The sequence below is a fragment of the Dermochelys coriacea genome, chromosome 14 (assembly GCF_009764565.3).
Source record: "Dermochelys coriacea isolate rDerCor1 chromosome 14, rDerCor1.pri.v4, whole genome shotgun sequence".
NCBI lineage: Eukaryota > Metazoa > Chordata > Testudines > Dermochelyidae > Dermochelys > Dermochelys coriacea.
The window spans coordinates 12,960,069-12,986,559 of NC_050081.1; the positions used below are offsets into that span (position 1 = coordinate 12,960,069).

Consider the following 26,491-nt stretch of genomic DNA (forward strand, 5'->3'; position numbering starts at 1 on the left):
TGTTATCAGGTGCTTTTATTAAGCAACAGAATACTCACAAAAGCCACCAAACAAGCACAACATTGGAACTTACGAACTTTCATTAAAAAAATACAAAAGTATTTTAAAAATCAGCAGTTTGTGCTTTTTTTTTTTTAAATCAGTATACTTGTAACTGAAGATTACAGCATCTGGGGAGAAAACAGTACAGAGGAATACATTAGTATCTGGAAAACGTTAGACACCAGAGAAAGTGAATATTTGTTTGACGTTTACATATAAAGTCAGTGCCATTGTTCCCAGTTTCCACTGTTCCAGGCCTTTGGGTTAAATGATCTACAGCATTGGGTTACTGGTGGAAGCCACCCAGCCGATGTGTAACGAAATGTGAGATGAGATTGTATTGTACCTCTTAGATACACAGGTTAAAATGGCATAAATACAACACAGACACTGTCTAAATTAAACCTCTGACACCTAAATCAGTCAGTTATCAAATCATGCTAAATCAATATGGCACCTATAAACCAATTTATGCATCTCCACACTGAAGCCTACAGTGTAACTATTTTATTGTTTGATAATATTGAGGCCAGAATATTTACAGTACAACTCTACCCAGATATAACGCGAGTTCGCATACAACACGGTAAAGCTCTGACACCCTGCTCTGAACATGTTAAGGGTGCCGGGCTGGGGGGTTGGATATGGGGCAGAGGGTCTTGGGGGCACTCAGGGGCTCCCTCCCACAGGGTCTGAGAGGCAGGAGCTGTGGGGGGGGGCATTTTGGGGGGCCTGGAGCAGCCCTCTCCGCTTCCCTCGCCCTGGCCCCAGCCGTGTCGCTCAGGGGAGGGGGCTTGAGGGAAGGATCTCCCCCTGCCCCCGCACTCAACAGTAGCAGCTGAAGTGGAGCAGCCCAGCCCCGGCCCGCTCCCAGCCACGGCGCTCCACTTCCTGCAGCAGGCAAGTGCAGGACCTATCCCCAACCCCCCCACCCAGCGACACAACTGGGGCCGGGGCAAGGAAAGCAGAGCGGGCTGGGGCTGCGTCGCTCCGCTTCCTGCTGCCAGTGAGTGTGGAGGGTGTCCTTTCCCCAGCCACCCCGCACTCACCGGCGGCAGCAGGAAGCAGAGTGCTGCGGCTGGGAGGTGGCAGAGTGGAGCGGGCTGGGGCCACGTTGCTTTGCTTTCTGCCACCGGTGAGTGCCTGTCAGGGGGCGGGATCCCTGGAGGGGGCAGTCAGGGCACACCGGGGGGGGGGGAGCAAAACAAGTTTGATATAACGTGGTCTCACCTATAACGTGGTGAGATTTTTTTGTCTCTCGAGGACTGCGTTATATCAAGGTAGAGGTGTATTTGCAATATATAGGAGCAGGGTCTTATTGGTAAGAAAGGTGACAAGAAATTAATGATTGATGGGGTAGTATGTCGACTACAGAGATTCATTAGCAAAGCAGCAGAGATTGGAGCCTGCTGTGAACCATCATTCAATTCTGCCTCAAGTACACGCAAATCATGGTAACTTGTATTACACAGAACCTGAAGTGGGTTTTTTTTTTTATTAAAGAGAATGTAAGAAATATGAAATGCCTCCCAAAATTTCCCCCCAAACACACCAAAGTGAAGTTTTAATCAAGGGAAGAGGAGCGAGATCAAAACTTATGTTTCCCCAGAATTATGCTATTGATAGCTGACCCAAAATGACTTACATTTTTGTGATTCAAAGAAACTTTCCTCATACCGTCTCTCTTAGAAATCCGAATAATGTTTCAACCTGTAACAAAAAGTTAAGCACTTAAACCAAACAGCCTTACAAGTTGTCAGTCTCCTCCTCATTGTAGGAGACAGACAACTTTCATTATTATGGTGTCTGGAAATATGAGTATTCTCATGTATAATCCCAAACATTTCCCCCTACAGTATGTTTTAATACAGAGAGCCTTGTTACATCATATATCAGGCTAGTTTGTGGGACTGTACAAAGTATATTCAAATGTTAACAGCTCAGGGAAGAGATGCACAGGAAGAATCAATACAGATATACTGTTCCCAAATTTCATATTAAAGGAGGAAGTGACAAGATGCACACATTAACTATCTTTTTTTGCAGTCTTACTGTTGTAAGCCTTATCCTCATAACCGCCTCCAACACAACACTTGTCAACCTATATCAAGTCGAATTTATAATTGTGAGATTTTTAATCTCTAGTTAGTAAGCTTTAAATAGAGAGGAGTTTTTAAACTTGTATCTCAAATAAAGGTTAGAACAATTCAATCTATGCCTTGTTCAATCCTTGGCCTCTGCTGAAACAACTAAGACTATTTTTGGTATGGACATTGACTAATATGTGGACTAAAACCCATTTCATCATCTATTGAAATGACAAAATTTGCTCTTTGGAACTTGCAATGTGTTTTATGTTTTGTCAAGCACAGTATATACTTCATACACTGCATAAAAGCTAATTACCTTGAGTCTCCAATTTGAGCCAATGCTCTAGAGATCCAAGACTATCCTTACCATACCAGTCTCTGTAGCCATTTATTCCCCTTCTTAAATACAGTAAAGTGTCCTTAAAACAAAAAAAATTGAGGTTAATTTAATACACACCTATACAACAAAGCTTTGCCTTTGTTGTTTCCTATGGAAAAAAACCCACTTCTGGGAGAGAAATCCATCGACTGAGCAAGATAAATGACCTTTCTTCTGAACACAGGGAAGTTTGAGAATACAGTAAGTGAAGGAATGTGTACCTGTTGAGAAAGATATAGTTATCAATTATAACTGGGTAAAAAACAAAAACAAAAAATGATTGTAAGTTTCCACAAGCCATGCAGTTTAAAAAAAATATAAAAAAGTTTAAGAAGTGAACAGGATACCTCAATATATCCACTGTAAACAACTATTTTCAGAGGGATATATTTCATTTTAATACCAGCATTACATTTCCAGGACATCCTTTTTTGCACATTGAGTTTATTTTGAGAAAAATGAATAATGATTACTTTAAAATGATTCCTAGCACCAGGACTAAGGACTAATATTTTGGAGAGGATTGTAGAGTTTGTTAATAGTAACCAATTTATTATTCAGCAACTCAAATGACATAACACTTAAGGTACATTTAAAGCTCATAATAAAGCATCAATATTCAATTGACTCAACCTTAAGAAAGTAGCCCTTTAAAAAAAGTTTCATAGACATATTTCTTTGATAAAAGCTGATTCACTAAAATGTTGAAATCTTAGCACTGTTGAAATGAAAGCCGAATAATTGTTACTGTTCAGTAACACTAAATACTAAAAAGTACACAATATGGCCGGAAAAAGTCCATTTCCATGTGGTAGACAGGAAGTATTACTTAGCAAGTGCCATCAGCCTGTACAGAACCTAAACTTTTATTATTGAAGTTACAATATTATTCTAGCCTGTATGCTCAGGAAGAGAAACAGAGAATCACATGTTGAAGGTTAAGTGATATTCTACACTATTATCCTCCCACGTCTGCAGGCTGATGGGAACAAGGAGGCAGCAGTAAAAACAAACAAGAAATTAGCTCAAATTCATTCTGCTGTAGCTTGGGAAACTGAGGAGCAACAATAGAGGCAGTCATTTGAGGATTTAAGAGGCTTGGGAAAGGTTAGATTAACAGAGATCCAGCATCAATTCCAAGGCTGTGGATTGGGGGGTGAGGGGGGAGCGATCCTTCTGCCTGCTTTCCAGTAACTGAACAAAAGGCTTCAAAATTTAATCAGACATCTACTTAGGACTATGTAGGATGGTTACTCAACCTGGAGGCTACCAGCAGCAATTTCCCCTCTCATACTACCCCTCTGCTTCACAGGTATCACAAAGGACACATCAAGCAGTTATAAAAATTGGGATATTTTCTCAGAGATTCAATCTTGTGAGTGAACAAACGCCAGTGCCTCTTCAATCTACCAAAAGCACATTCAATCATTGTGCACCTGCTGAGTTGGAAGCTGAATCTTTCCTCTGGGCTGTTGTGGCCAGTGTACAGCTTAATGAGCCTGGAGTGCAAGGGGTAGACTGGGTCCCCCAGGACCCCTACTGGCATTTCAACATTGCCAAAGGTAATCTGCTCACAGGTGCTGGAACTAGGGGTGTTGGCGTACTCCCTGGCCTAAAGAGGTTTCTACAATACACAGGGTTTACAGTTTGGTTCAGTACCCCCCACTGTACAAATTGTTCCAGCACCCTTGAATCAGCTAGTCGGGAAAGGAAGCCCCTGCTTGTACCTTTCTGAATAGTCCTGTGGTCTTAAAGAAGTGAGTGAGTATCATGCACCCTTCCTGACTAGTCAACATGTCAGTGAAGCATCCTGGTGATCCACCAGCACTTGCATAACCATAGAAAAATAGCCCTTTCTGTGGATGTAGTCTGTGGCAAGGTGGTCTGGTACCAAAATAAGGACAGGAATGCCTCAAAGTAAAGAGGCTCAGGAATTTACCTCAGCTGAAGTATTTATGAACTGGACAGAAAATGAGACAATATTTTATCTCCTCTCTCTCTCCATCTTTAAGGCCTATCGTACCAAAGGGAAAGCCCGGTTAACAATGCATTAGCATCTATTTCTGAACATCTTCTCCTACTTTTTACCCCACCCAATCCGAGTTCATATTTTTTAATTGATAGAATTGTTTTCAATTTGTCTTGACTTCAGAAGCTTCTCCTTGTTTTGAGGATTAAATTGTATCTAGTCTAGAACTAATCCTAAACAGGCCCCGACAGCTCAGATACTAATTCAAGGTATCATCTTGTCACAACAGCAAACATTTTCTGTATTTGAAACGGATTAAAAAGGTGTTTTGGGTGCTCACTTATCCCCAATATACTTCTACAGTATTTTCACCTCAACATCACTAGATACATGCATTTAAATTATACTGATTGTTCTCTCATTAGTTTAGTGCATGTCATTATCTTGGGTTTATCTTTCATAGCTTTATGGATTTGATAATAGAACAGTTTTAAGTCATTTTTATAAACCGAGACCAGTCAGCTAACTTCCAATTTTCTTCCAGTCAAGCATTTTAATGACACTATGTCTGGTTTCTTTTCATTAGAAATAACAGGTTTAGCACCATTAAGCATTAATGTGATTTGACTGCTACTACAGTACTAGTCTAATGAATACAAATCATGTAGTCTTGCCTCAGATTTACTGTGGAGGATCTCTGATATGCAGAACCAAAACCAACAGACCAAACTACATCTTTCAATTTGAATTTACGCTAATTTCAGTAGCATCTCAAACTACTAAGTTAAGAACATGTACATTAGGTACCACCCTATTTGCCTAAAACAGATAATAGCAGCATGGAGAAAGGAAGGTAGCTGAGCTTTACTTTACCAGCCTTATCTTCATGCCAGTCAGAAGCTGCACTAAGTTCTCAAGAATTCAGTTCAACCCTCCCAGCTGCTGAGTAATTATGAGAACATGAGTACTCTATGTAGGGGTGTGTTACTGTATCTTCCAGTTAATCACTGGATACTGCTTAATTTAATTCAGTTTTATTTTTTTTTTAAGTGTGGGAAATCCTATTTTAAAAAGCAATTTTTAATCCAATTTATCAACGGACAGCTCTATTGCTGGCTAGAGAGAAAGAGCACAAAGGAAGAACCAAAAACCTCAAAGAGCTAGAGAAGAAAATCCATAATGAAGAAACTGCTACAACTAAAGGCTGCATTAAAATGCCAGCAAAGAAGTCTGAGTAACTACTATGTACTTAGCAGATTGTTACCCTTGGTGTTCTGATCATCAACCAAGTAGAGCTAATCAAAGAGGAAAGAAAGTTTCCCGAAGGCACTGAAGTGAACCAGATATCAAGGTTAGGTAAGGCTCTTCAAGGTAGAGACCATCTTTAAGTTATGTATTTGCACAGTGCAAAGGAAACTGGGAGTAGGGCCCCATGGCACTACAACTGTACAAAGAAAAATGAAAAGTTTAGGGTGTTTGTTCCATAGACCTAGTATCAGATAGCAGAATGAGGCTGGCATAGGTGTATACCACTATTAACAATAAAATCACTTCCCTGTGCCACTATCCTGTTCAATTTGGCTATCTGTATCACAGCAAACCTTTACTGAAAAGAATAAAGGCTTGACTTACCAGCTTGACTGCATCATCTGCTGTACTGGAGGCCACTGCCAAAATTTCTGTGGTGGGATTGAAGGTCAGAGACGTAGCAGCTGTAACCAAGTTCATTATGGCTTTAACTGGTTTAGGATTGGTTTCTCTGAGGCAAACATCGTGGGTATACACATTCACAACTCCCGAACAGGAACTAGAGAAAGAAAAAGAGAGAGAGCGAGCGCACGGGGAAAATAACTGATAGCCTATTCAAAAAGACCATGTAGAAAAGAAACATTCTCAGTTTGTGAAATTAAATTTTAGATTATATCAGAAGCAGTTTCATATCTATATATACACTATTTAAATAAACCTAACCCTTTTTCCCCCCCAGCTGAATATTTACTAATATCCGCAGTAATAGCTAAACAAAGCATTAAATCTCAAATGTGAGCCTGGGTCCTTAGTTCAAGCTATGGAGGTCCCTAGTTCAATTCCAAGTTCTGAGGTCAGACTACAGGATAATAATGGTCCCTTCTGGCCTGGTTGTCTATGAAAGACACTGCATAGATTGTGTAATACCTTTTTATAAAAGAGGTTAAGTATTGTAACCTAGAAGTAATAGCAGTAAAGATGAAATATTCTGAATTCAAGGCTATAAACAATTAAATAACTGAACATTCTGAACTACTAGTTTCCAAATGATTACTCACTTTACTTGTCACAATTCTAGACACTTATTCCATTCAGAAAGTCTCATCTGAAGCAGGCTAACAAAGATGTGTCATACATGACATTATTGTCAGGAACTTGGAGGAGGGTGTGTGACTGGAGACAAACAGGGATTTTACATGTACTGCCTCCACCATGGACAGTGTTCAGGTCTCTGACAGTAAGCTCAGGAGGAGGGTGTGATGTTATTGACAGGAATTGTGACCATACAGATCATTGTTGCAACCAGGGTCCTGTGGTTGCACCTGGTCTCGTACAGAGGCGGCCAAGTGGGGTATCTGTGGAAAGGTTGTAGTTTGCTGGTTATGATTATGCTGTCTGTATGTATCATTTTTGAATGTGAAGTTATGAATACTGGCTATGTTCTTGTTTGATTCTAAGTATCCTTAGTGAAGCATTTGATCAGCTTCTTGAGAAAGGACTATTCTCAGTAAGTGCCCCATCAAGAAACACTTAACTGACAATGGACTTTGGGAGATGCCAATCCACACCTGAGCTTTCCTGGGAACATTCAAACTAACATGTAAACAATGGCATTGGTCTGCAAAAAGCTGAATCATCCATAGACATGTGACTTGACCAGGAGGCTACAGACTCCATCTTGTTGCTGTGTTTTTACTCAGGAGAACAAAGGGGTTTCTGCCCACAAGAGAGAATATAAAAGGCCCTGTAAACGCCTCCATTTTGTCTTCAGCTGGCTCAAAAGATAGCCTCTCCACCCCAAAGATATGCCTGAAAGAAACTGGCACAAAGAACAGTAACTATGGAGGTTGAGTGATTGCTGGACCCAGACTAGGAAGGAGTCTAGCCTGTGAAAGAAGCTTAATGGAGCATCTGAGGGTGAGATTTACCTGCATTTAGTTTCCTACTGTATTAGGCTTAGACTTGCGTGTTTTTGTTTTATTTTACTTGGCAATTTACTTTGTTCCATCTGTTACTGCTTGGAACCATTTAAATCCTACTTTTTATATTTAATAAAAATCACTTTTTACTTATTAACCCAGAGCAAGTAATACATACCTGGGGGAGCAAACAGCTGTGCATCTCTCTCTCTCTGTGTTATAGAGGGCGAACAATATAGGAATTTACCCTGTATAAGCTTTATACAGAGTAAAGTATTTGGGTTTGGATCCCATTACCAACTGGGTATCTGGGTGCTGGAAATAGGAGCACTTCTCAAGCTGTTTTCAGTTAAGCCTTCAGCTTTTGGGGGATGTGGTTCAGACCTGGGTCTGTGTTTGCAGCAGGCTAGTGTGTCTGGCTCAACAAGACAGGGTACTGAAGTCCCAAGCTGCCATGGAAAACGGGCTCAGAGGTAGTCTCAGCACATCAGGTGGCAGTGCCAAGGAGGTCTCTGTGACCCAACCTGTCACACATACAACTGACAAATATAAATTTTCTAATTACTCATTTAAAGGATATATGTTCAGGTTTAGACCACATCTGGAGAATTAAGAATGTCCATATTGGGTTAGACTAAAGGTCCATCTAGCTCAGTATCCTGTTTTCCTGAAAGTGGCCAATGCCAGGTACCCCAAAAAGAGTGAAGAGAACAGGTAATCATCAAGTGATCCATCCCCTGTCGCTCATTCCCAGCTTGTGGCAAACGAAAGCTAGGGACACCATCCATGCCCATCCTGGCTAATAACCATTGATGGACTTATCCTCCATGAGCTTATCTAGTTCTTTTTTGAACCCTACAATTCTAATGGTCCCTTTCTGTGACTACAGTATTCAGGTCTGACCCACAATAGTTCCATACATAATACAAAAACTGTTACTAGTATTCCAGCTACTGAAACCCAATGATTTCCTCCTCACGGAAAGTCACCTTGTTCAACCTACGTTTACTGAAATAATCTTGTCACCGAGCCAGTGATTCTCTTCAAGATGAATCAAACCATGGTCAAATAAGATCAATTGGTCATTACCTCTATGTATAAACTAGTTTAAAAAAAGGCAAAGAATCATATCCTACTCCAGATGCTTTGGTAAATGTCACATATTATGTTTGTTCAATTTAAACAAATGCAGTCCTAATCCTGAGTCTTTAACACTGCAGCTGTATGTAACAAAGCCATAAACAGTCTGACGGTTACATCAATTAAAAAGACAGAATGAATTTCATTTTTGTATTCGGTCTGGTCTTAGAATTAAGCCCTCTGAACAATTATAAAAAGATGAAAGAAAAAAAACTCATACAAGTTCTGTGCTGAAGAGTGCACTCCATTTAAAATGGATATAGTAAGGAACAATGATTAAAACCCAAAATTATGTCTATTAAAAAACTCAGCATTTCAAATGGTATATAAAGGAGACAAACTGAATAATCTGTAGTTTTAGAAATTTGTGCACAGACAAGAAACGGGGTATTTTCACTTTACTAAGTATAGGGATCCAGAAACTTTCAATTTCTTTAAAAGCCAACAAAAAGTAGGTTCTCAGCAACAAAGACAGACCCCAGTTGCTGGATTGGGGATTAAGAGACTACAAGAAAGTTTGTATAAAAAAACAAAATAACTTTTTAAACTCTGAAATCATTATTTCAATAAGATTCCAGTTTGATGTACCAGGCTTTAAATAGTATGTCTTTTTCAAATTCCTTTAAAAGTATTTTATAATGTTTTTTCTGCTCCCCTGTTAAAATTTTACCTAAGGATTTTTTTTAAAGCAAGGGTAGGCTGATTAGGGAAGCAGTGAAATTGACCCCACAAGAAGTGCCAGCAAACATTCTCCCCCCCCCCCCCCCCCCCCCCCCCCCCGCCATCAGCTTTTTTCAAATCTTAGCAAATACTCAATTTTTATTAGTGCAGTTTTCAAATCTATGTGCCTCCTTACAAATCCATGGTATATTTAAAAAAAAAAAAAAAAAAAAAAAAAGAAGTCCAAACAAGGAATTAACTGTTAGAGAAAGGAGAGAATTGGGATGAGATTGAGGAGGAAAAAACCTTGAGCTGACATTTATCAACATGAAGTGGTCACAGGAATCCAGTTTGCATTTTAACAGCTCTGTAGTTAGACCATGTTAACAGTGGCTGCACTAGTAAAAATATGCAGGAAAGTCAAATGTTACTGGCATTTAGAAAAAATCCCTATACTAGAATCTTTGTTAACAGATCACAATTCACCTACAGCTACATGACTTGAATGGAAGAAAAATGGAGAGATTTGGTAATATTACAGTACTATGGATACCTATGGAACACAATTGTTAGGTGTTCATGAGAAAGAACTAAGTCCAGGCAGCTCCCCACCTAGAACTCAGGCTATGTCTACACTGGCCCTTTTGTCAGTCAGTGGTGTGAAAAAAAAAAACAAAAAAACAAAAAACAAAAAACCCCACAAAACAAAAAACACCCCGACTGACAAAAGTTTCACAGAAAAAAAAGCAGCAATATAGACAGTGCTTTGTCAGTGAGAGGCGCTCTCCCGCCAACATAGTTACAGCCGCTTGTTAAGGGTGGTTTAATTATGCCAGCAGAAGAGCTTTCTCCCGCCAGCATAGAGTGGCTACACAGGAGACATTACAGCTGATCTGCAGTGTAGACAGTCTAAATCTAGACTATTCTAAATCTAGACTAATCTAGACCTCCTATTCCTTTACTTACCACATTGTGAACAGTTTACCCAAGAGCACCAAAATGACCGAGGAAAAAATAGGACATTGAAAACCTTTAAAATGCTTGGTTTATTATCACTTACCCACATGCCACGTACTGTCCATTTTTTGATACAGCAAGACATGTTCCACGCAAACAGCCTTCATCAGTGAACCTGTTTAGACAGCGCCTACTTTTCACATCCCAAATGAAAACTTCACCCTCATCTAATTATGAGCAAAGGAAAAGTAACAGTTAATGAATTCTACTGTATAAAACCTAGTAGCAATTAAATAACCATGAAAAAATTGGGCACGATCAAAATTTACTTTTAAGATCTACTTTAGAGAAATCTGAACCATGCATGTCTAGAAATATCTATGGTCTCCAAGTTTGTCAGAATAGTAAGAAAAGCCGAGCCGAGGTTCCCCCCCCGCCCACCTGGAAAACAAAAAACAAAACAGGCTGACTTTCAAATTTCATACTTGAAAAAATCAATTGTTTGTTCATTCTTGAATAAAGATAAAGGAGTTCACACGTGAAAGTAACTTAGCCTAATATGGGAATTCACTTCTATTGATGCTATTTTTTTGTACAAAAAAAGGCACGAGTCTACATAGATACCAGTAAAAACGTATCTGGTCAGAATTACAGGCCACTATCATTCCCCTTTGGTATGTACTAGATTTACCCAATATTAAAAGTATTGTTTTAAATGCAAGTCCCCAAAACATTAAGCCATGTGAGTCTGTCTTCTCCACCCAAGTGTTATATAATATATGGTCAAAACACAGCAAAAGACCCTGCCACAGCCCATCTTCAGTGGCCTGAATAAACTTTTAAGTTAAACTAACAGAAATCCTCCTCCTGAGTGAAAGGCAAGATCAGCTTGAAGGGATAAGAGTACAAAAAGCAAGGATAGTCAGATGCTTCAACATGCCATACCAGTACAGAAAGGCTGTTAGTACACTTTACTCAGAATTCTCTGGTACAGCTAGGATGTACAAGTTAATATTCATTGTTTTCTTCTAATTGTTGCTAAATTTTTTGTTTATTAGTGCCACCTTGCTTTCAGCTTCTCAGTTTGTTCACAATTGAGGAATGTCAGTGTTTTGACCAGAATTCAGTCTTCCATATGTAGTGTACAGTGCACTTGGTTTTGTGTTCTAAAATCGACACAGCCAACAGCAGCATAACATCAGACAGCAGATAAGCAGAGAGGGAAGATATAAATCCTCAACCATAAATAACGAGCAGCTATTTGATTCAAAGCAGGAGAGGAGAATGCTGAATATACCATCTTCTTGTTCGAGGGTTTCAAAAAGGGTAAACATTGCTGAATATTGTAAATTTCAGTAGTATCTCTTTCCCTCTTAAGTGCCATAACTTCCACAGTAGGAATAGCAAAGCATTTTCATGGTGGTCAAATTTGTATTAGCAAGTGTGTCAATTCAGGCCAGTAAAGTATTCCCATTAAATATTACAAAGTATGATGCAAGCATTCACCTATAATTTTTCTTTAAAAGCAACTTCAATAGGATTCAAAAAATCTAGTTTTGCTAAACTGTAAGTAGTATATGATCGTCAAGCATTTTGGACGTAATTCTTGTTCATCCTTCTGTTCTGCTCACCAAACTAACTTCCTTTCATTTCCCTTCTTGTTATTTTAGCCTGTATTCAACAATCCCTTAATCTTTTTTGGGAAATCAGTGGCAGATGACAGTATATGCCCTAAAGTAAATTAGAGTTTATATACATATTTAGTGAGGTACCTGGAGTCTGAAGCTTAAGGGTACCATTTCCAAATGCCACTCTTTAACAGCCTAATCAACTACAAATAAAATCCATAAACTTTAGTCTTCAAAGTTATTGAATCTGAAATTAATGTTCTTTAAGAAAACACAACTGACTTACTAGAATTTGTGTAAATTTTGCTGCTATCTGGAGAGAATGCTGATGCAACAGCCTTTCCATTTATTTTCATACTGCCAATCAGCTCCTTTGTCTAGGAGAACAAAGAGTAACAATTATTCAGAAGACCAAGAGAAATCAGATCTTTGCCACTTGTGGAAGTCAAATATTGCCTGAATTCCCACCCACCAACCCTAATATTTAATCATCAGAATAAACATATCAAAGAAATATCTGATTCCTGCTGCATCTAGCAGGACTTGGGTTTTACAAACTCAGGCTCCAATCCTGCTCTTGCTCTTCACAGGCACATGGGTCCCTCTGCACAGAAACAGTTGCAGATCAGGGCCACAGGGAATATTAATAAGAGTAGTTTATTTTGTGCCATTGCATCTAACCAATGATTTCAGATTTAATTTGAGGCAAATTTCTCTATAAATATTTTCCTCACAGGCAATATATGAATGATATTTAGGACCTTTTCCGATTCCCATCATAATACACTACACACAATTATACAAGAATACAACAGAACTGTTTGTAAGTATTCAACTGGAGAGTACAACTGGGTCTACTGCATTTTGTGGATTAGAAGCAAGCTGATTATATAAGGTAGCTTCCAAATCCGTTAGAAAAAACATGCCCTCCTGAACCAGGTAACTTTAAATGCTTTTAGATAAGTTCAAGACAATTGTTCTCTGCTGCTGTCTCTCCCAAAACTTGCTCCCACAAAAGGGCAAAGTAATCACTCTTGACGGTCAGATATTCAAGGGCAGGGAGGACACCTATAAAAAGGACAATCTCTTTTCTTCCATTTTGCGATACCATAAAAAAAAAAAGTGTTAATAAGTTAATCATGTTTTAAGAAATATTAAGTATTTAAACCTATGCACAGCCTACTCATTTTTCCCCCCCGTATTTTTGATAGGGTATTTCATCTCCTTTGTGTGTTTTTGGCTTGCTCCAAATATAATATGAAGTTTAACAAATTTATTTGCTCAAATAAATTTGTTAGTCTCTAAGGTGCCACAAGTTCTCCTTTTCTTTTTGCGAATACAGACTAATTCGGCTGCTACTCTGAAACCTGTCAATATGAAGTTGGTAGTTTAACATAAAATATTCTATGCAAGATACACTTCACTAAGTGAATTGAAAATATGTCAGGACAATTATGAACACAACAGGAAGACATTAAAATCCATGAACTACAGAAATAGCTCAACACTCCCATTTTTCCGACAAACATTGTTATTTACAAGATTTTACGTGGGTATTTTGTGCTTCTCCCCCCAAAAAAAAGTGCATTGGTGTTTTTAATGTGAATACAAGAGCTGGATGAAACGTAAATGAAAACGTCTAGAAATCTACAGAGTGAAACAGCAGTGCAAGTTGACCCATAGCCCACTAATGTGCCTCACAATAGTACAGGTTACTGCAATGGACAGTATATTCAGTCTTCATTACCTGCTCACTTTTAGGTACCTCTGCCAAAATTAGGGCCATTGGGATAGTGATTTTTGGCATGAATACTGTTTTCCCACTAAGAAATTGCAAATCAGTCTATCACTACCAGATGGATAGGACTTCAAACAGAGTTGAAAAGTTTCATATTCATCAACAGTGTCATGAGTTATCCAGTTCCACTACTAACCATGAACAAAATTGTTTTAAGAAAAAACTCTGCCACATAGAACTCTTTTTTTAAAGCAACAGTTATATCATATAAATAGTGCACCTTATTTAGTGTGTCATGGTAAAGCCCCTTCATTTAAAAGTTCAGAAGTATTTTCAAATTAAGCAGATGCAAGAGTTAACAGTTTTCAAAGAGCTACAGATGTTTTACACTAGCTGTTCTCAGCCTTTTCTGTGGTGGACAACCCCTTACTCCCCCCAGCATGCCCACTTAGCAATATGAACTGGGTAATCACAACTCCTTGATTCCATGACAACATACCCCAGGGGCTGAGAGCCCCTGTTAATGACAAACAAAACAGCTACCTTCATTGTCAACAAATGAAGATAACCCGAGGTCCCAGTAAGCAGCAGGAACGATCCATCTGGAGATACTTCAAACTTTCTGATAAATTTCTCTTGCATTCCTTCAGGTAAAAAAAAAAAAAAAAAATTTTCAGAACTTTAATTTACACCAATGAGTTTATCACTTTGTGTATCGTACACACTTTTCACAGTGAAGCTGTATCTCATAAAGGCACCTGTTTAACTTCTCTTATATGGATGAGCTGTCTCTTCCATTAATAACTTCGGGCTGGCTGATAAGCTTTAAATATTTTGTCAAGTTTCATATTATATCTGGCCTAAGCATGATACAGCTGATAGCCAACCTTGTAAGAGTTCAGATTCTAGAGAGATTTGTGTTCAAGTTTTATTTGAACAGAATATTCTCTAAAAGAGTTCAGGCTTAAAAATAAGATTTTGGCAGAGAGTCTCCTTAGAATATTGACATATCAGAGTCAATGAGATTTTTAAAAGTATTGCAACATGTGTATATACTTACTACATTCAGAAGTGACTGAGATCTATAGTAAATCTGGATTGGTACCATTAAGCATTTTACTTTTTCTTTCAAAAGGTTTATAATTGTAGACCTTAAAAAGCATTGAACATCGCAATAAAACCTCACCTCTTATTTGTTTAACAGGAATAATATTTCCACTCATCATGTCATACACATAGAACAGTTTACTGCGTGTACCAGTAGCTATAACTTGTTCTCCATCAGCACTGAAATGAGCCTTATAGACTGGAAAGCTTTCCAGATGTATGCTCTGAATCTTTGGATTAGTTTTACCATCCACCTTCAAGAAGACAGAAAAAAAAAGTTTGTTTTCGGATGTGGCCAAAGTACAACAGGTCATAGGTGAGAAAAGTTTCCAGATAGAGGCCTTCGATTAAGAATATACCACCCCAACTCCAGCCAAGCAACTCAGCCAACCATAATTCCTATGGCGACACATGAAGAGGTGATCCCAGCAACAATCCTATCTAAAGCTATTTTTGGCATAATAAAACTTGTTTAATAAAGCCAACACTTTAGAAGCATATTAAAAAAAAAAAAGTGATCCACAACCTCATTGTTCATTTCACATTTTATAAATTCAACACAAGCTGCTCACCTGAAACAGTGATATAGACTGATCTAGTCCAGCAGTCATAACTACTTGTGCAGAAGGATGGAACTGCACAGTTCTCAGTTTAGCATCAGAAGGACGTTCATTATTAGCATCCAAGCAATTTTTCATCTAGAAAAAGACCAGACCAATTTGGTTTAAATGCAAGCATTAGTTCCCTATCCAACTGTGTGTGTCTCCCTCACTCTACTCATGGAAACAGGGCTTAAAGGGATTTCAGCATCACTTATCTTTTACAGCACAGATGTGCAGGAGGGACCTTGGGTTAACCTTGTAAACATGCAGCGCAACTGTAGAATATCACCTAGTTCACACATTAGAATAAAAGTATTCTGAAGTTAGTCTTCATATTTCTGTGCATTAAAGAGTGTCATCCACAGCACACTACGGAATAGCTGTAAATAAAGTTTCAACTGACCTTCCATTTTAAGTATAATTTTGCTTTTCCTCCACATCAACTTTTGAAAGCCACAAAGGAATGTCAAACTTAAACATGCACAACCGTGAGCAATAGCCTCAGTGGTAGAGATAAGTTCTTATATTAATACAATAGCAAAATGCATCACACTTTAAAAAGAAAAAAAAAATCAGAAAATAGTTTACCACAATTTAAAAATTGGCAGTCTGCTAATCTGGAACAATATAATATTCTGAAGCAGTCTACTTGTTTCAGTAAGAGGGTGTTTCCCAACATGGAGTGGACCACACAGGGGGCCTCAGAGGACTGGGGGTATAGAAATCTCTGAATTGTTCTGCAGAGGCTCAATTTCAATTAAAAAAATAAGTTTGAATGTTTTCTTTGTAATTATAACTATAAAGTGTGAACCAAGAGTACTGACTGAAGAGCTTGCAGAGAATCTGAAACACCTCTGAGGAGTGGAATGCCTCATTTATTTAAATGTGTAAAAAAAAAATCAGACGCCAATAATAATTAATGTTGACTTTAGGGTATTCCACTGCTCCAAGCATGTAAGAAAAGAGGGGAACTATTAAGAAGACTTATACCAGTGTCTCCCAAGGTAGTGGGAGAGAAGAGAAGAGAAGAGTACTGAGGACTAGCCAGGGGGTATAGATGTAAAAATTGAGATGAGTAGGCCTTGACCACCACATGACAGACTTACAACCCTAACTAACTGGCTTCATATTCTTGGAGAGGGAGTGGGAGGATTTCAGCTTTCAAGAGTTTGGGAAACCCTTCAGTAAGCCATCCACAGAACCACTGGCAAACACTGCTGCCCAAGCAGCAGAATGGTACTTCTACGTATACATATTTTATAACGCAAGATCAACAGTAACTATATTCAAACATTTTGAAGGAAATGAGAGGGTACTTTTTAACCTGTAAAATGCCTCTTGGTAAAGTCTCTGATGCAGACACAAAATTGCCCGTCTTGCGGAGCAGCTCATCATCTTCATCACTGTCATCTAATTAAAACAGATTTAAAACGGCTTATTGAATGTACAGTTTGTTCCTGAATCCCCACATAGATGTTCTTTAAAATTATCTTGCGTGTTCTCCACATAAGCGGAAGCACAGAGAGAGCACAAAGCAGCAGGTATCCAGTATACAGTCTGTGTTTTCCAATTAGAATAGGAAAAATGCCAGGCAATGAATGAATCTCTAAGAGGTCACACAAAATAAAGGAACATGTTGAAAGAACTGAACGCTTTCCTAATGCATTTAAATAAATTTACCATCATTTTCACTTTTTCTGGCTTTCTTCTTGTCTTTCTGTGCCCAGAAAGGCACTCCTCCCATAGTTCGCTGAAACCTAGAAGAAGAGAGAACTTTCATATGCCCATTCTTTCTTAATAACCTGTATATCTTGCTGCCAAAATTTTTCAGCAATTTTTAACACAGTAATAGGGAGACATTAAAACACCCTCCCAATAATCGCATCACCTCACTTAGATACAGCAGCCACAATCTTCCTTTGCTGTTTTTAACAGATCTTTTCTACTCCAGCTTCCATTAACTGAATTCACTACATAAAAATCTGAACAACCTAAACCAGTTAGTCTCTAAGATGCCATAAGTACTCCTTTTCTTTTTTGCCAATACAGACTAACACAGCAGCTACTCTGAAACCTAAACCATGACATACATATATAAAATGTTCTCTCCCTCAAAAAATTAGGGAAATATAGTTTTGTTAATTGCATGAGAAGTTAACATTTTCAAATGCTTGAGTAGGGCAGTGATAATTTTAAATCTGAGCAAAATACTTAGCCATTTATGTAAAATTCAATTTAAAGACAGACTTGCCTACATAGTTAAGTTCACATGCATACCAAAAGGGTCCTTAAATGTAAGGTAACGTACACATGTGCAATAATAAAGGCACCTAAATATTATGCTATTTGCATAATACTTCTGTTTGGTTCACAATTCAAGTCTTTATTAAAGAACACACTTTTTCCTGCCTAAACTGCAATGTGAATTGATTTATTAGTCTCTCTCTCTCTTATTCCCAATTGTTCTGTTGCACATAAAGACAGCTAACATTCCCCTCTAGGGCTGGATGCATTGGATTGATGAAGCAACGTATCTATTTACATATGACAGATTTTACGAAGCCTAAATTTGTATATTATCTGCTCTACCATGTTGAATAATGGTAAGGAAACAGAAACAAGACTGTCTGCTCCAAGGACACAAGCAACACAATTATGAGCTAAGAATGTAGTTTTTTTTCATTATACTGGTTATTTGTTAAGTCCTAACAACATGGTTGATGCTGTTGGGCGCCCTAGCTTTAAGGAATTGAAGTTATTCTCCTGAATTCCTTGGTCAAAAGGAGAAAAGGGCATCTTAAATGCTCCTAATAGGGGGAAACTGACTTGACCACAACACATCTAATCTCATGTTACTAAAGTTAGCAGCAAAATTATGTTAACATAATGAATTAACAATTCTTACTGTTCTTGAAGTCTCTTTTGAAGATTTTCTTTGGTAAGCTTCTTCTCTGCATCACTTTTCATCATATCTTTCCGATAACGATGGGTCATGTCAATTCTAGGAAACAGACATATTCTAAATGTTAAAGCTTTGCAGAAAGTGTATTAACAGTCCTTATTTTCTTTAAATCTTCAAGAAGCAGCCATTTAAAAATAACAAACCCTGTATTTCTACAGAGACTTAAAGTCAATACCTCTATTTCCCCATTTCTAGGATTACAGCCTTAGGAGCTTAACTCACATTTCCTCGGCTTCATCTTCATCATCCACCCATGCTGGTTTTTTAGATGGAGGAAAATTATCTTTTGCTTCATTCTCCACTTCTGAGTCACTGGAGTCCTCTTTTAGAAGATTTCCTGTGACTACATCATCAAGCTTAAAAAAAAAAAATGGTAAAAAACATTGGTCAAATATAACAATTTTAAACAGTGGAAGTTTTAAGACATTTCTCCACATGGGGAGAAAAATCAAGAACAAACAGTAAAACCACCACTCTTCCAGAAGGAAGGCTGTGTAGGCAGCCAAGGTGAATATGAAGAGAGTAGTTCTTTCCTCCACAGCAAACCAGCCCCCTTTCCCCGATATTTATCTATCGCCTCCCACAAGCGCCCTCCCTGATAGGAATGGGACAGGCACCTACCACCCCTCCCACAGTCCATTCCCCACTATTTCTCATAAAAGGTGAAAGTTTAGAAAATAGTTTATTTGTACTAGAAAATACATAATAAAATAAAAGCCACCTGCCTTTTGCTACTGACAAATTAGCCTAAACCAGGGGTTCTTGACCTTTACTGCAGCCTGCACCCCCTTTGGTTCTCAAAATATGTTCATACCCCTTATGAAAAATTGAAGTAGGTCAGATCTTTAAACCTAGATATATTTTTGTATTACAGTAATCATTAAAAAATGTATAATGTTAATAGATTCATAGATACTAAGGTCAGAAGGGACCATTCTGATCTAGTCCGACCTCCTGCACAGCGCAGGCCACAGAATCTCACCCACCCACTCCTATGAAAAACCTCACCCATGTCTGAGCTATTGAAGTCCTTAAATCATGGTTCAAAGACTTCAAGGAGCAGAGAAGCCTCCCTCAAGTCAACCATGCCCCATGCTACAGAGGAAAGCGAAAAACCTCCAGGGCCTCTCCAATCTGCCCTTCCCGACCCCAAATATGGCAATCAGCTAAACCCTGAGCATTTGGGCAAGATTCACCAGCCAGATATCCAGGAAAGAATTTTCTATAGTAACTCAGATCCCATCCATCTAATATCCCATCTCAGGGGATTTGGCCTATTTACCCTGAATATTTAAAGATCAATTACTTACCAAAATCCCATTATCCCATCATACCATCTCCTCCATAAACTTATCGAGTAGAATCTTAAAGCCAGATAGATCTTTTGCCCCCACTGCTTCCCTTGGAAGGCTATTCCAAAACTTCACTCCTCTGATGGTTAAAAACCTTCGTCTGATTTCAAGTCTAAACTTCCTGGTGGCCAGTTTATACCCATTTGTTCCTGTGTCCACATTGGTGCTGAGCTGAAATAATTCCTCTCCCTCTCCTGTATTTATCCCTCTGATATATTTATAGAGAGCAATCATATTAATGCCCTGTGCACCATGGGAATAAAGGGCAACTCCCCACTAGATCTGGGAATTGTTTCTGCCTCTAAACACATGTTCACTACATCCAAATGCCTGCAGCAATAGCCACTACAACCTGATGCAGTTTTATGCTATCGGAAACCGGAAAATAAATCATGTATAATTTTAAAGAGATTTAGACAGTTCCCTATGCCATTCTAGTAAGGGCTCCCCTGCCCCCTCCCCTCCATACTTCAGTTGAAAACTCCGGCCTGGTCTAGGTTGACAGCAGCACATATGGATATGCACTGCAGTGAAAAGCTGGCTGTGTCCACAGTGCAGTGTGTAGCTAGCTACACATGGCACTGAAAGGTTCTAGCAGGAGGAGGCAGCAGGACACTACACCACTACCAATAGCAGTGTATTGGGAGGGGTGCTGAGTAGTCACCTATGGTGCATGCTCACAGGTTCTGCTGTGTCTGTCTTTGCTCTCCTAAGCAGTGCCTCGCCATATGCATTGCTGGGGACAGGGACTGCAACGCACTTACTCCACACACGCGGGAAACGTAGCCAGCCTCAGGAACAGAGATGCCCTGCCAGAGGCACGTCCGCGGGAGCCGCGCTGTGCAGTGCCAGGCTCACAAGGGTGGAAGATGCCCCCGGGGGGTCCTCTCTGCATCTGCGCGGCTAAGCAAACAGCCGGCGTAAGGTGCTTTAGGCCCAGTGATTTCCCCAGGAATTGAAATTGGGCGGGGAGGAGGGGGTGTTTGAATTTACAGGGAGAGTTGGTCAGGGCCAATGAGGGATGAGACTGAGGGTGAAGGTGGGCTGTATGGCACCATAGTAAAAACTGAAAAAATGTTTCATGACCATTTTATTAGATTTAACTCATGTTTTAAAATCATCACACAAATTGAAGTTGGCTACTCAAGCCTTCTATGAAGCACTACATCTACATCCTTCTTGGTTTCTTGTTATAATTTTGCACAACTCTGTTAATGAGCTTCTTGAATGCAATGCGTTAGTCTTTGGTGGCTTCTCATGTGTCTGGTACTTCCATTCCTTCAACTGATATGCTCATTAGTTCATTCACATGATCAGGCAGAAGGCGACTTTTCAGAACATAAAATTCTATTCAACGATGAAAAAGAACACTCAGCTGTAGCTCTTGTGACTGGGAGTAGCAAGAGATGAATTCCTACTTCTTTCAGCCCAGAAAACATAGCACAAAGATCAGTCGAGCTACTAGCAATAATAAAAAAGTTAGTCAAATCTTCATTCATTCGTTGCATGATATTCCACCCTGTGTTCAAATTCTCTATTCTGTCCTGATCACAACGCAGCACCATTGCTGGTAGTGCCTCACTCCACTCAGCTGTCAGTGTTTTATAGGACAGGCATCTGTAAAAACTACATAGAGGTTGAGTAGAATCTAGAAGTCACTGCTGTAGATTTTTAAAAAAATCAAGTCTGTACTTTTTCAGTTGTCTTAACACTTCTTGTCCTCTTCACTTAAGGATTCGACATAAATGCCTTCGTTAGTCAACTTCTGGACTGAAGTCTTTGCTTCTTCCAGTATTTTTTCAATGGACAGCTCTCTGATTGATCCAAATGCAGCTTCTATTGCTGGACAAAGATCTACTACTGTTGTAGCAGATGCCTGGATGGCATTGTTTGTTTAATGATCCAAGTGGTTTCAACAGTAGACTTACAAGAGAGAGAATGGCAGAAGTTTTCTCTGAACGTAGTAGCAAAAGGAATCCATCAGTTTCACTACTTAGATCCATCTCATCTTCATAGATGCTTTCCAAAGCCAGTAATAATGGCTGGAGTAATTTTAAGACAACAGCCAAGGATCACTCATGAGAAAGCCAGCAGGTTTTTCCAGGTTGGACTAATTTGAACGTCAGTCCCAGTGTATCTTCTATATTTTCCAAGATATTTAGTCTTCTTGGACTCTTGCTGAAAAAAAAAAATATAACGAAGACACTACATTTATAGCCTTTTTAATGTCTTTTGAAGATCATGCAGCTCATACTCGTGCTAGTTGGAGTAGATGGCCTCTGCAGTGTGTATAGGAGAGATTAGGGTTACACTTTTCTCTGAGCAAAGCTTGTGCTCTGCCACGTCTTCCAGAGAAGTTTGCAGCTCCATCAAATGCACAAGCAGCCATCTGTTTGGGGTCCAATTGACAAGCATTTAACTCTAAAGATGTGGGGTGTAACAAATGCAGCCAATGTGTCTTCTATAACTTGAAGATCTAGAAATGCATCTACTGGCCTACAACTGACATGAAGATAATGTACACAATGACTTAATACTTGATGACCATTTGCATTGGCGCATTCGTCAGCCATGTATCCAAATTTTTTGGATGTGCTGAGAAAGTTCTTCACTTTTTCAACTGTTGAGTCTTTCACTGTTGCACCACATGCATCTAGGCAGTCAGTTGAGTTTCTTGCAGAAAGATAGCAAGCATTTGGTGGTCTTGTTCGGAACCAGTGTTCAGCTTCAAGATGAACAAATGACAATGCACTTAACATTGGCCTCCAGTTTGTACTGTGTAGCATCTCGTGTTTAAATAGAAAGTATGATGCCACAGCCATGTTTGTTTGCATAAACTGTTGAGTCTCCAGCATTCTTAACAGCCTCATTAAGTACTTCTAAAATTGGCTTTGAAAGTGGGCTTATAAGGCTTTCTGCATGTTGATGCAGTCCAGAGGCCTGGTTTTCTGCTGCCTTTTAACGTACTTTGTCAGCATTGGCTTTGCTGATTGGTCTGACAAACCAATCTCCTCCACTTTTACCAATTATAGCATTAGAAAGCTTTCCTTCTTCGTAAGCTTTTTTGCAAGAGGTGCACCAGTAGCCATCTTTTGCAACTTCAATAAATGGGAAGACTTTGACCAACAAACATGGGGAACTGCCTTTAGGTTTTGGAGACACTGTTTCTCCAGTAGGTAGTTGTATTTGTGCTTTGGGCTGGTTGGATGTAGATACACCACTTGAACCTTCCGATGACATGTTGATACATTCTTGGTTCTTGACGTGTTCTTCAGCTTGGTTAGTTTTTGAGGCCTTTGAGTGGAAAAATTGTTGTATTGTTTTTTATCTATTCATTTTCACTTTGACCTGCAACATATAAAAGATATGAATGAAGTAAATGTTTTGTTAGGATAATGCAAATTTAACATGAGGATAATGCAAAATACACCAACACACATAATAGGTCTAGATTTCTTTAAAAATATAATTTAAAAAAAAATTTAAAATTGACTTTTGAAAAGTAAGCCATCATGGGGTCAGAGGGAAGTCCTCTCATGGATCAGTAACTGGTTAAAAAGATGGGAAACAAAGGGTAGGAATAAATTATCAGTTTTCAGAATGGAGAGAGATAAATAGTGGAATCCCTGAAGGGTCGGTATTGGGACCATTACTGTTCAACATATTCATAAATGATCTGGAAAAATGGGTAAACGGTGAGATGGCAAAATTTGCAGATACAAAACTACTCAAGATCGTTAAGTCCAAAGCAGACTGCAAAGAGTTAGAAAGGGATCTCACAAAACTGGATGACTGGAAAAAAAAACTAGCAAATGAAATTCAATGTTGAAAAGTAATGCACATTGGAAAACAATCTCAACTATACATACAAAATGATAGGGTCTAAATTAGCTGTTAACATTCAAGAAAGATCTTGGAGTCATTGTAGATGGTTCTCTAAAAATATCCACTCAATGTGCAGCGACAGTCAACAAAGCAAACAGAAGGTTGGGAATCATTAAGAAAGGGATAAATAAGACAGAAAATATCCTATTGCTTCTATATAAATCCATGGTACGTGGACACCTTGAATACTGTGTGCAGATCTGGTCACCCCATCCCAAAAAAGGTATATTGGAATTGGAAAAGGTACAGAGATGGGCAACTAAAATGATTAGGGATATGAAACAGGAGATGATTAAAATAACTGGGAATTTTCAGTTTAGAAAAAGAGACAAAGGGGGGATATGATAGAGATCTTTTAAATTTTGACTGGTATGAAGAAAGTGAGTAAGGAAATGCTATTTAATCCTTCACATAACACAAGAACCAGCCGTCACCCAATGAAATTAATAGGCAGCAGGTTTTTAAAAAACAAAAGGAAGTATTTCTTCACACGACAAAGTCAACCCATGGAACTCTTTGCCAGGGGATGCTGTGAAGACCAAAACTATAACAGGATTAAACAAAAGAACTAGATACATTCCTGGACAATAGGTCCATCACTGGCTATTAGCCAGGATGGAGAGGGATGCAACACCATGCTCCGAGTGTCCCTAGCCTGTTTGCCAGAAGCTGGGAATGAGCAACAGGGAATGGATCACTTGATTACCTGTTCTGCTCATTCTTTCTGAAGCACCTGGGCTTGACCACTGTTGGAAGGCAGGATACTGGGCTATATGGACCATTAGTCTGACCCAATCTGGCCACTCATATGTAAAACATTAGTTATAGTAATAAAAATGTTTAGTACAAAAACTCCCCAACATAATGACCACTACAGCAACAATGTAAGATGATAACCTTGGCAAATAATGGATTTTAAAAGTCTTGGCCTATTACGAAACATACGTATAGAAGTTTCCATTCCCAGTCACAAATCTAGCATTCTGGAGCAAAGTCACTAAAATATAGTCCAATAAACGCTTATTTAACATGCCCCTCACTTTTCCCTCCACAGCACCCCACTCACCACTGTTGTCCTTGGTCAGCGGAGACTCAGTTCAGAGGTGCTTTCACGCGAGTTCACCTCCAAGGTGGGGGGGAGGCACCTTGCTCATTCCTCCAGCTGCTCACTGTTCCCTCTGGCCACTGTTGTTTGTTGTGACACTGTTCACTCCATCACTCTGCTGCCAACGGCCCTGAGCCGTCACCTTCTGCTGCCACCTGCACCTGTGACCTCTGCAAGTTGGTCTCTTGAGGTTCCACCCAGCTCTCAGTGATTTCAGCTGAGCTCTCAGTGGGGGAACCTCGCTGCTAGTGCAGGCTGGGCTATGTCTTCCACAGAAATACTGTCCCACAGCAGGTCTAAGCACTTAGACCTGATCATCAGTGATTTCAGCTGTAGCGGTTACTTAACAAAAGACTATCTATGGAGCCTAATCAGCTTCGTCTTTAAACAGTGGAGAGGGACAGGTCTACTGCCCTTTACTCATACATAAACAACAACAACATTTCATCCCCCCACCCCAGCATTCAAGTGATTTGTAACCTAACTCCAGCCAAAATCTATCCCTTGGGCAACACAGCTCTGTTTGCTGGATACTTAGTTAGATATTAGGTGTGAATGTAAATACAATCTGGTCCTGAAGCCTTTCCTCCACAGCTCATCACTACCTGTCAGGGAGAGCTCATTTAGACTTTGCTTACAAAATCATAATTTGAAATTATTAGATTGGCCAACATCACCGAAATGAATGCACTGACATTGTCATAAACAACTGTACAAGGAAGCTAGTCTATGTTCATACTTTTCAAATCTATTATACTTTTTCAGATAGACGTATTTTATCATACAGTGTATATGCTTTTAAAGTGTGTATTCATGTTTCAATTTCAATTCAAATGTCCAGTCACTAAATTGTCATGTAACTAGTTCACAAAACTTGGGGGGGGGGGGGGTAGGGAAATCACAGTTCGGGCCCCAGGTCTCGGAGGGCAGGCAAGGGGAATATAGAGAGTGTAGCGCCTCCCTCCGCCGCAAACCAGCCCCCCCCCATCATCATCATCATCGCCGCCTCCTCTCTCAAGCGCCCTCCCGGACGGGCGCCTCCCTCACCGCCTCACCTGCTTGCCCGGGCCCCGCAACCGCTGCAGCAGCTCCTCCTCCTCGGCGTCCTGGCTGCCGCCGAACACCAGCTCCTCCAGGCACCGCTCCACCGCCGGCCTCCCGGCCAGCACCCTCAAGTGCCGGGCGCGTCGGACCTCCTCGCCCCCATCGCCGGAGTCTCCCGTCCGTGGCGACGGCCGCCGCCGCTTCTTCTTCGCCGCCCGGACGCGGCCACGCTTCCGCGCGGGGCTCCGACTAGCCACCGCAGAACCCGCGGGCTTCCTCTTCATGCCTAGCGTACCGATTGCCGAAGCAGGCAGCGCCGCTCGCTAACCGGAAGCGGAAAGAGAAAGGTCTCTCTCCCACGTGACTAAGTACTTACTTCACCAGCCCCCCCCTCCCGCCTCTTTCACGTGATTCACTGCCGTTCCCTTCACTCAAGACATTCTCACATGACCCATTCTTCCCGTCCACGTGATAGCCTCCCAGGCCGGACTATTCTGTTGCCGTACAGAAGGGACAACTTATAACGACTAATCTTCTGGGCGGTAATACGGGGCTCAGAAGCAGCGAATCAGGTGAACCGGCCAATTGCCAGGCTGCTGTTAGCACGCCGCTTCGCACCCCTTCTCCACAAAATGGTTTCGTCCAGAGGGATACGGCGAGCGAG

The 26,491-nt window shown here is 39.9% G+C and overlaps 2 protein-coding genes across 4 annotated transcripts in view; one reads left to right on the top strand and one right to left on the bottom strand.

Annotated features, from left to right (window-relative positions):
* On the bottom strand, window positions 1–26,485 carry UTP18 (UTP18 small subunit processome component). Of its 2 annotated transcripts, XM_043497513.1 has the most exons (15): window positions 26,360–26,485; window positions 25,839–26,150; window positions 18,664–18,797; window positions 18,385–18,480; window positions 17,160–17,236; window positions 16,804–16,889; window positions 15,450–15,575; window positions 14,957–15,131; window positions 14,314–14,414; window positions 12,319–12,409; window positions 10,508–10,631; window positions 6,113–6,287; window positions 2,590–2,732; window positions 1,688–1,752; window positions 1–170 (listed from the first exon to the last, which is right to left on the bottom strand). In XM_043497513.1, the coding sequence occupies exons 2-14, from the start codon at window positions 26,109–26,111 to the stop codon at window positions 1,728–1,730; spliced, it is 1,626 nt and encodes a 541-aa protein (XP_043353448.1). In that variant the 5' UTR covers window positions 26,112–26,150; window positions 26,360–26,485; the 3' UTR covers window positions 1–170; window positions 1,688–1,727. The 2 variants fall into 2 exon arrangements, with proteins under 2 accessions (XP_043353448.1, XP_038227078.1); XM_038371150.2 differs by lacking the exon at window positions 26,360–26,485 and having other exon boundaries at window positions 25,839–26,185.
* The window catches only part of MBTD1 (mbt domain containing 1), a 54,246-nt gene continuing 54,010 nt past the window's right edge, over window positions 26,256–26,491 (top strand). Inside the window, exon 1 of one of the 2 annotated variants that reach the window (XM_038371143.2) lies at window positions 26,256–26,399. The gene's annotated coding sequence lies outside the window, so the exon portion shown is untranslated. The remainder of the gene's footprint in view (window positions 26,400–26,491) is intronic. The other variant, XM_043497512.1, reaches the window with a different exon arrangement.

Bases quoted from the DNA above. Each gene is read 5' to 3' on its own strand.
- UTP18 (XM_043497513.1), bottom strand. From the start codon at position 26,111: ATGAAGAGGAAGCCCGCGGGTTCTGCGGTGGCTAGTCGGAGCCCCGCG. The intron at 18,798-25,838 runs GTGAGGCGGTGA...TTTTTTTTTAAG, and splicing joins TGCGGGGCCCGGGCAAGCAG to CTTGATGATGTAGTCACAGG. The intron at 15,132-15,449 runs GTGAGCAGCTTG...GTCTTCTTGAAG, and splicing joins AGTCTATATCACTGTTTCAG to GTGGATGGTAAAACTAATCC.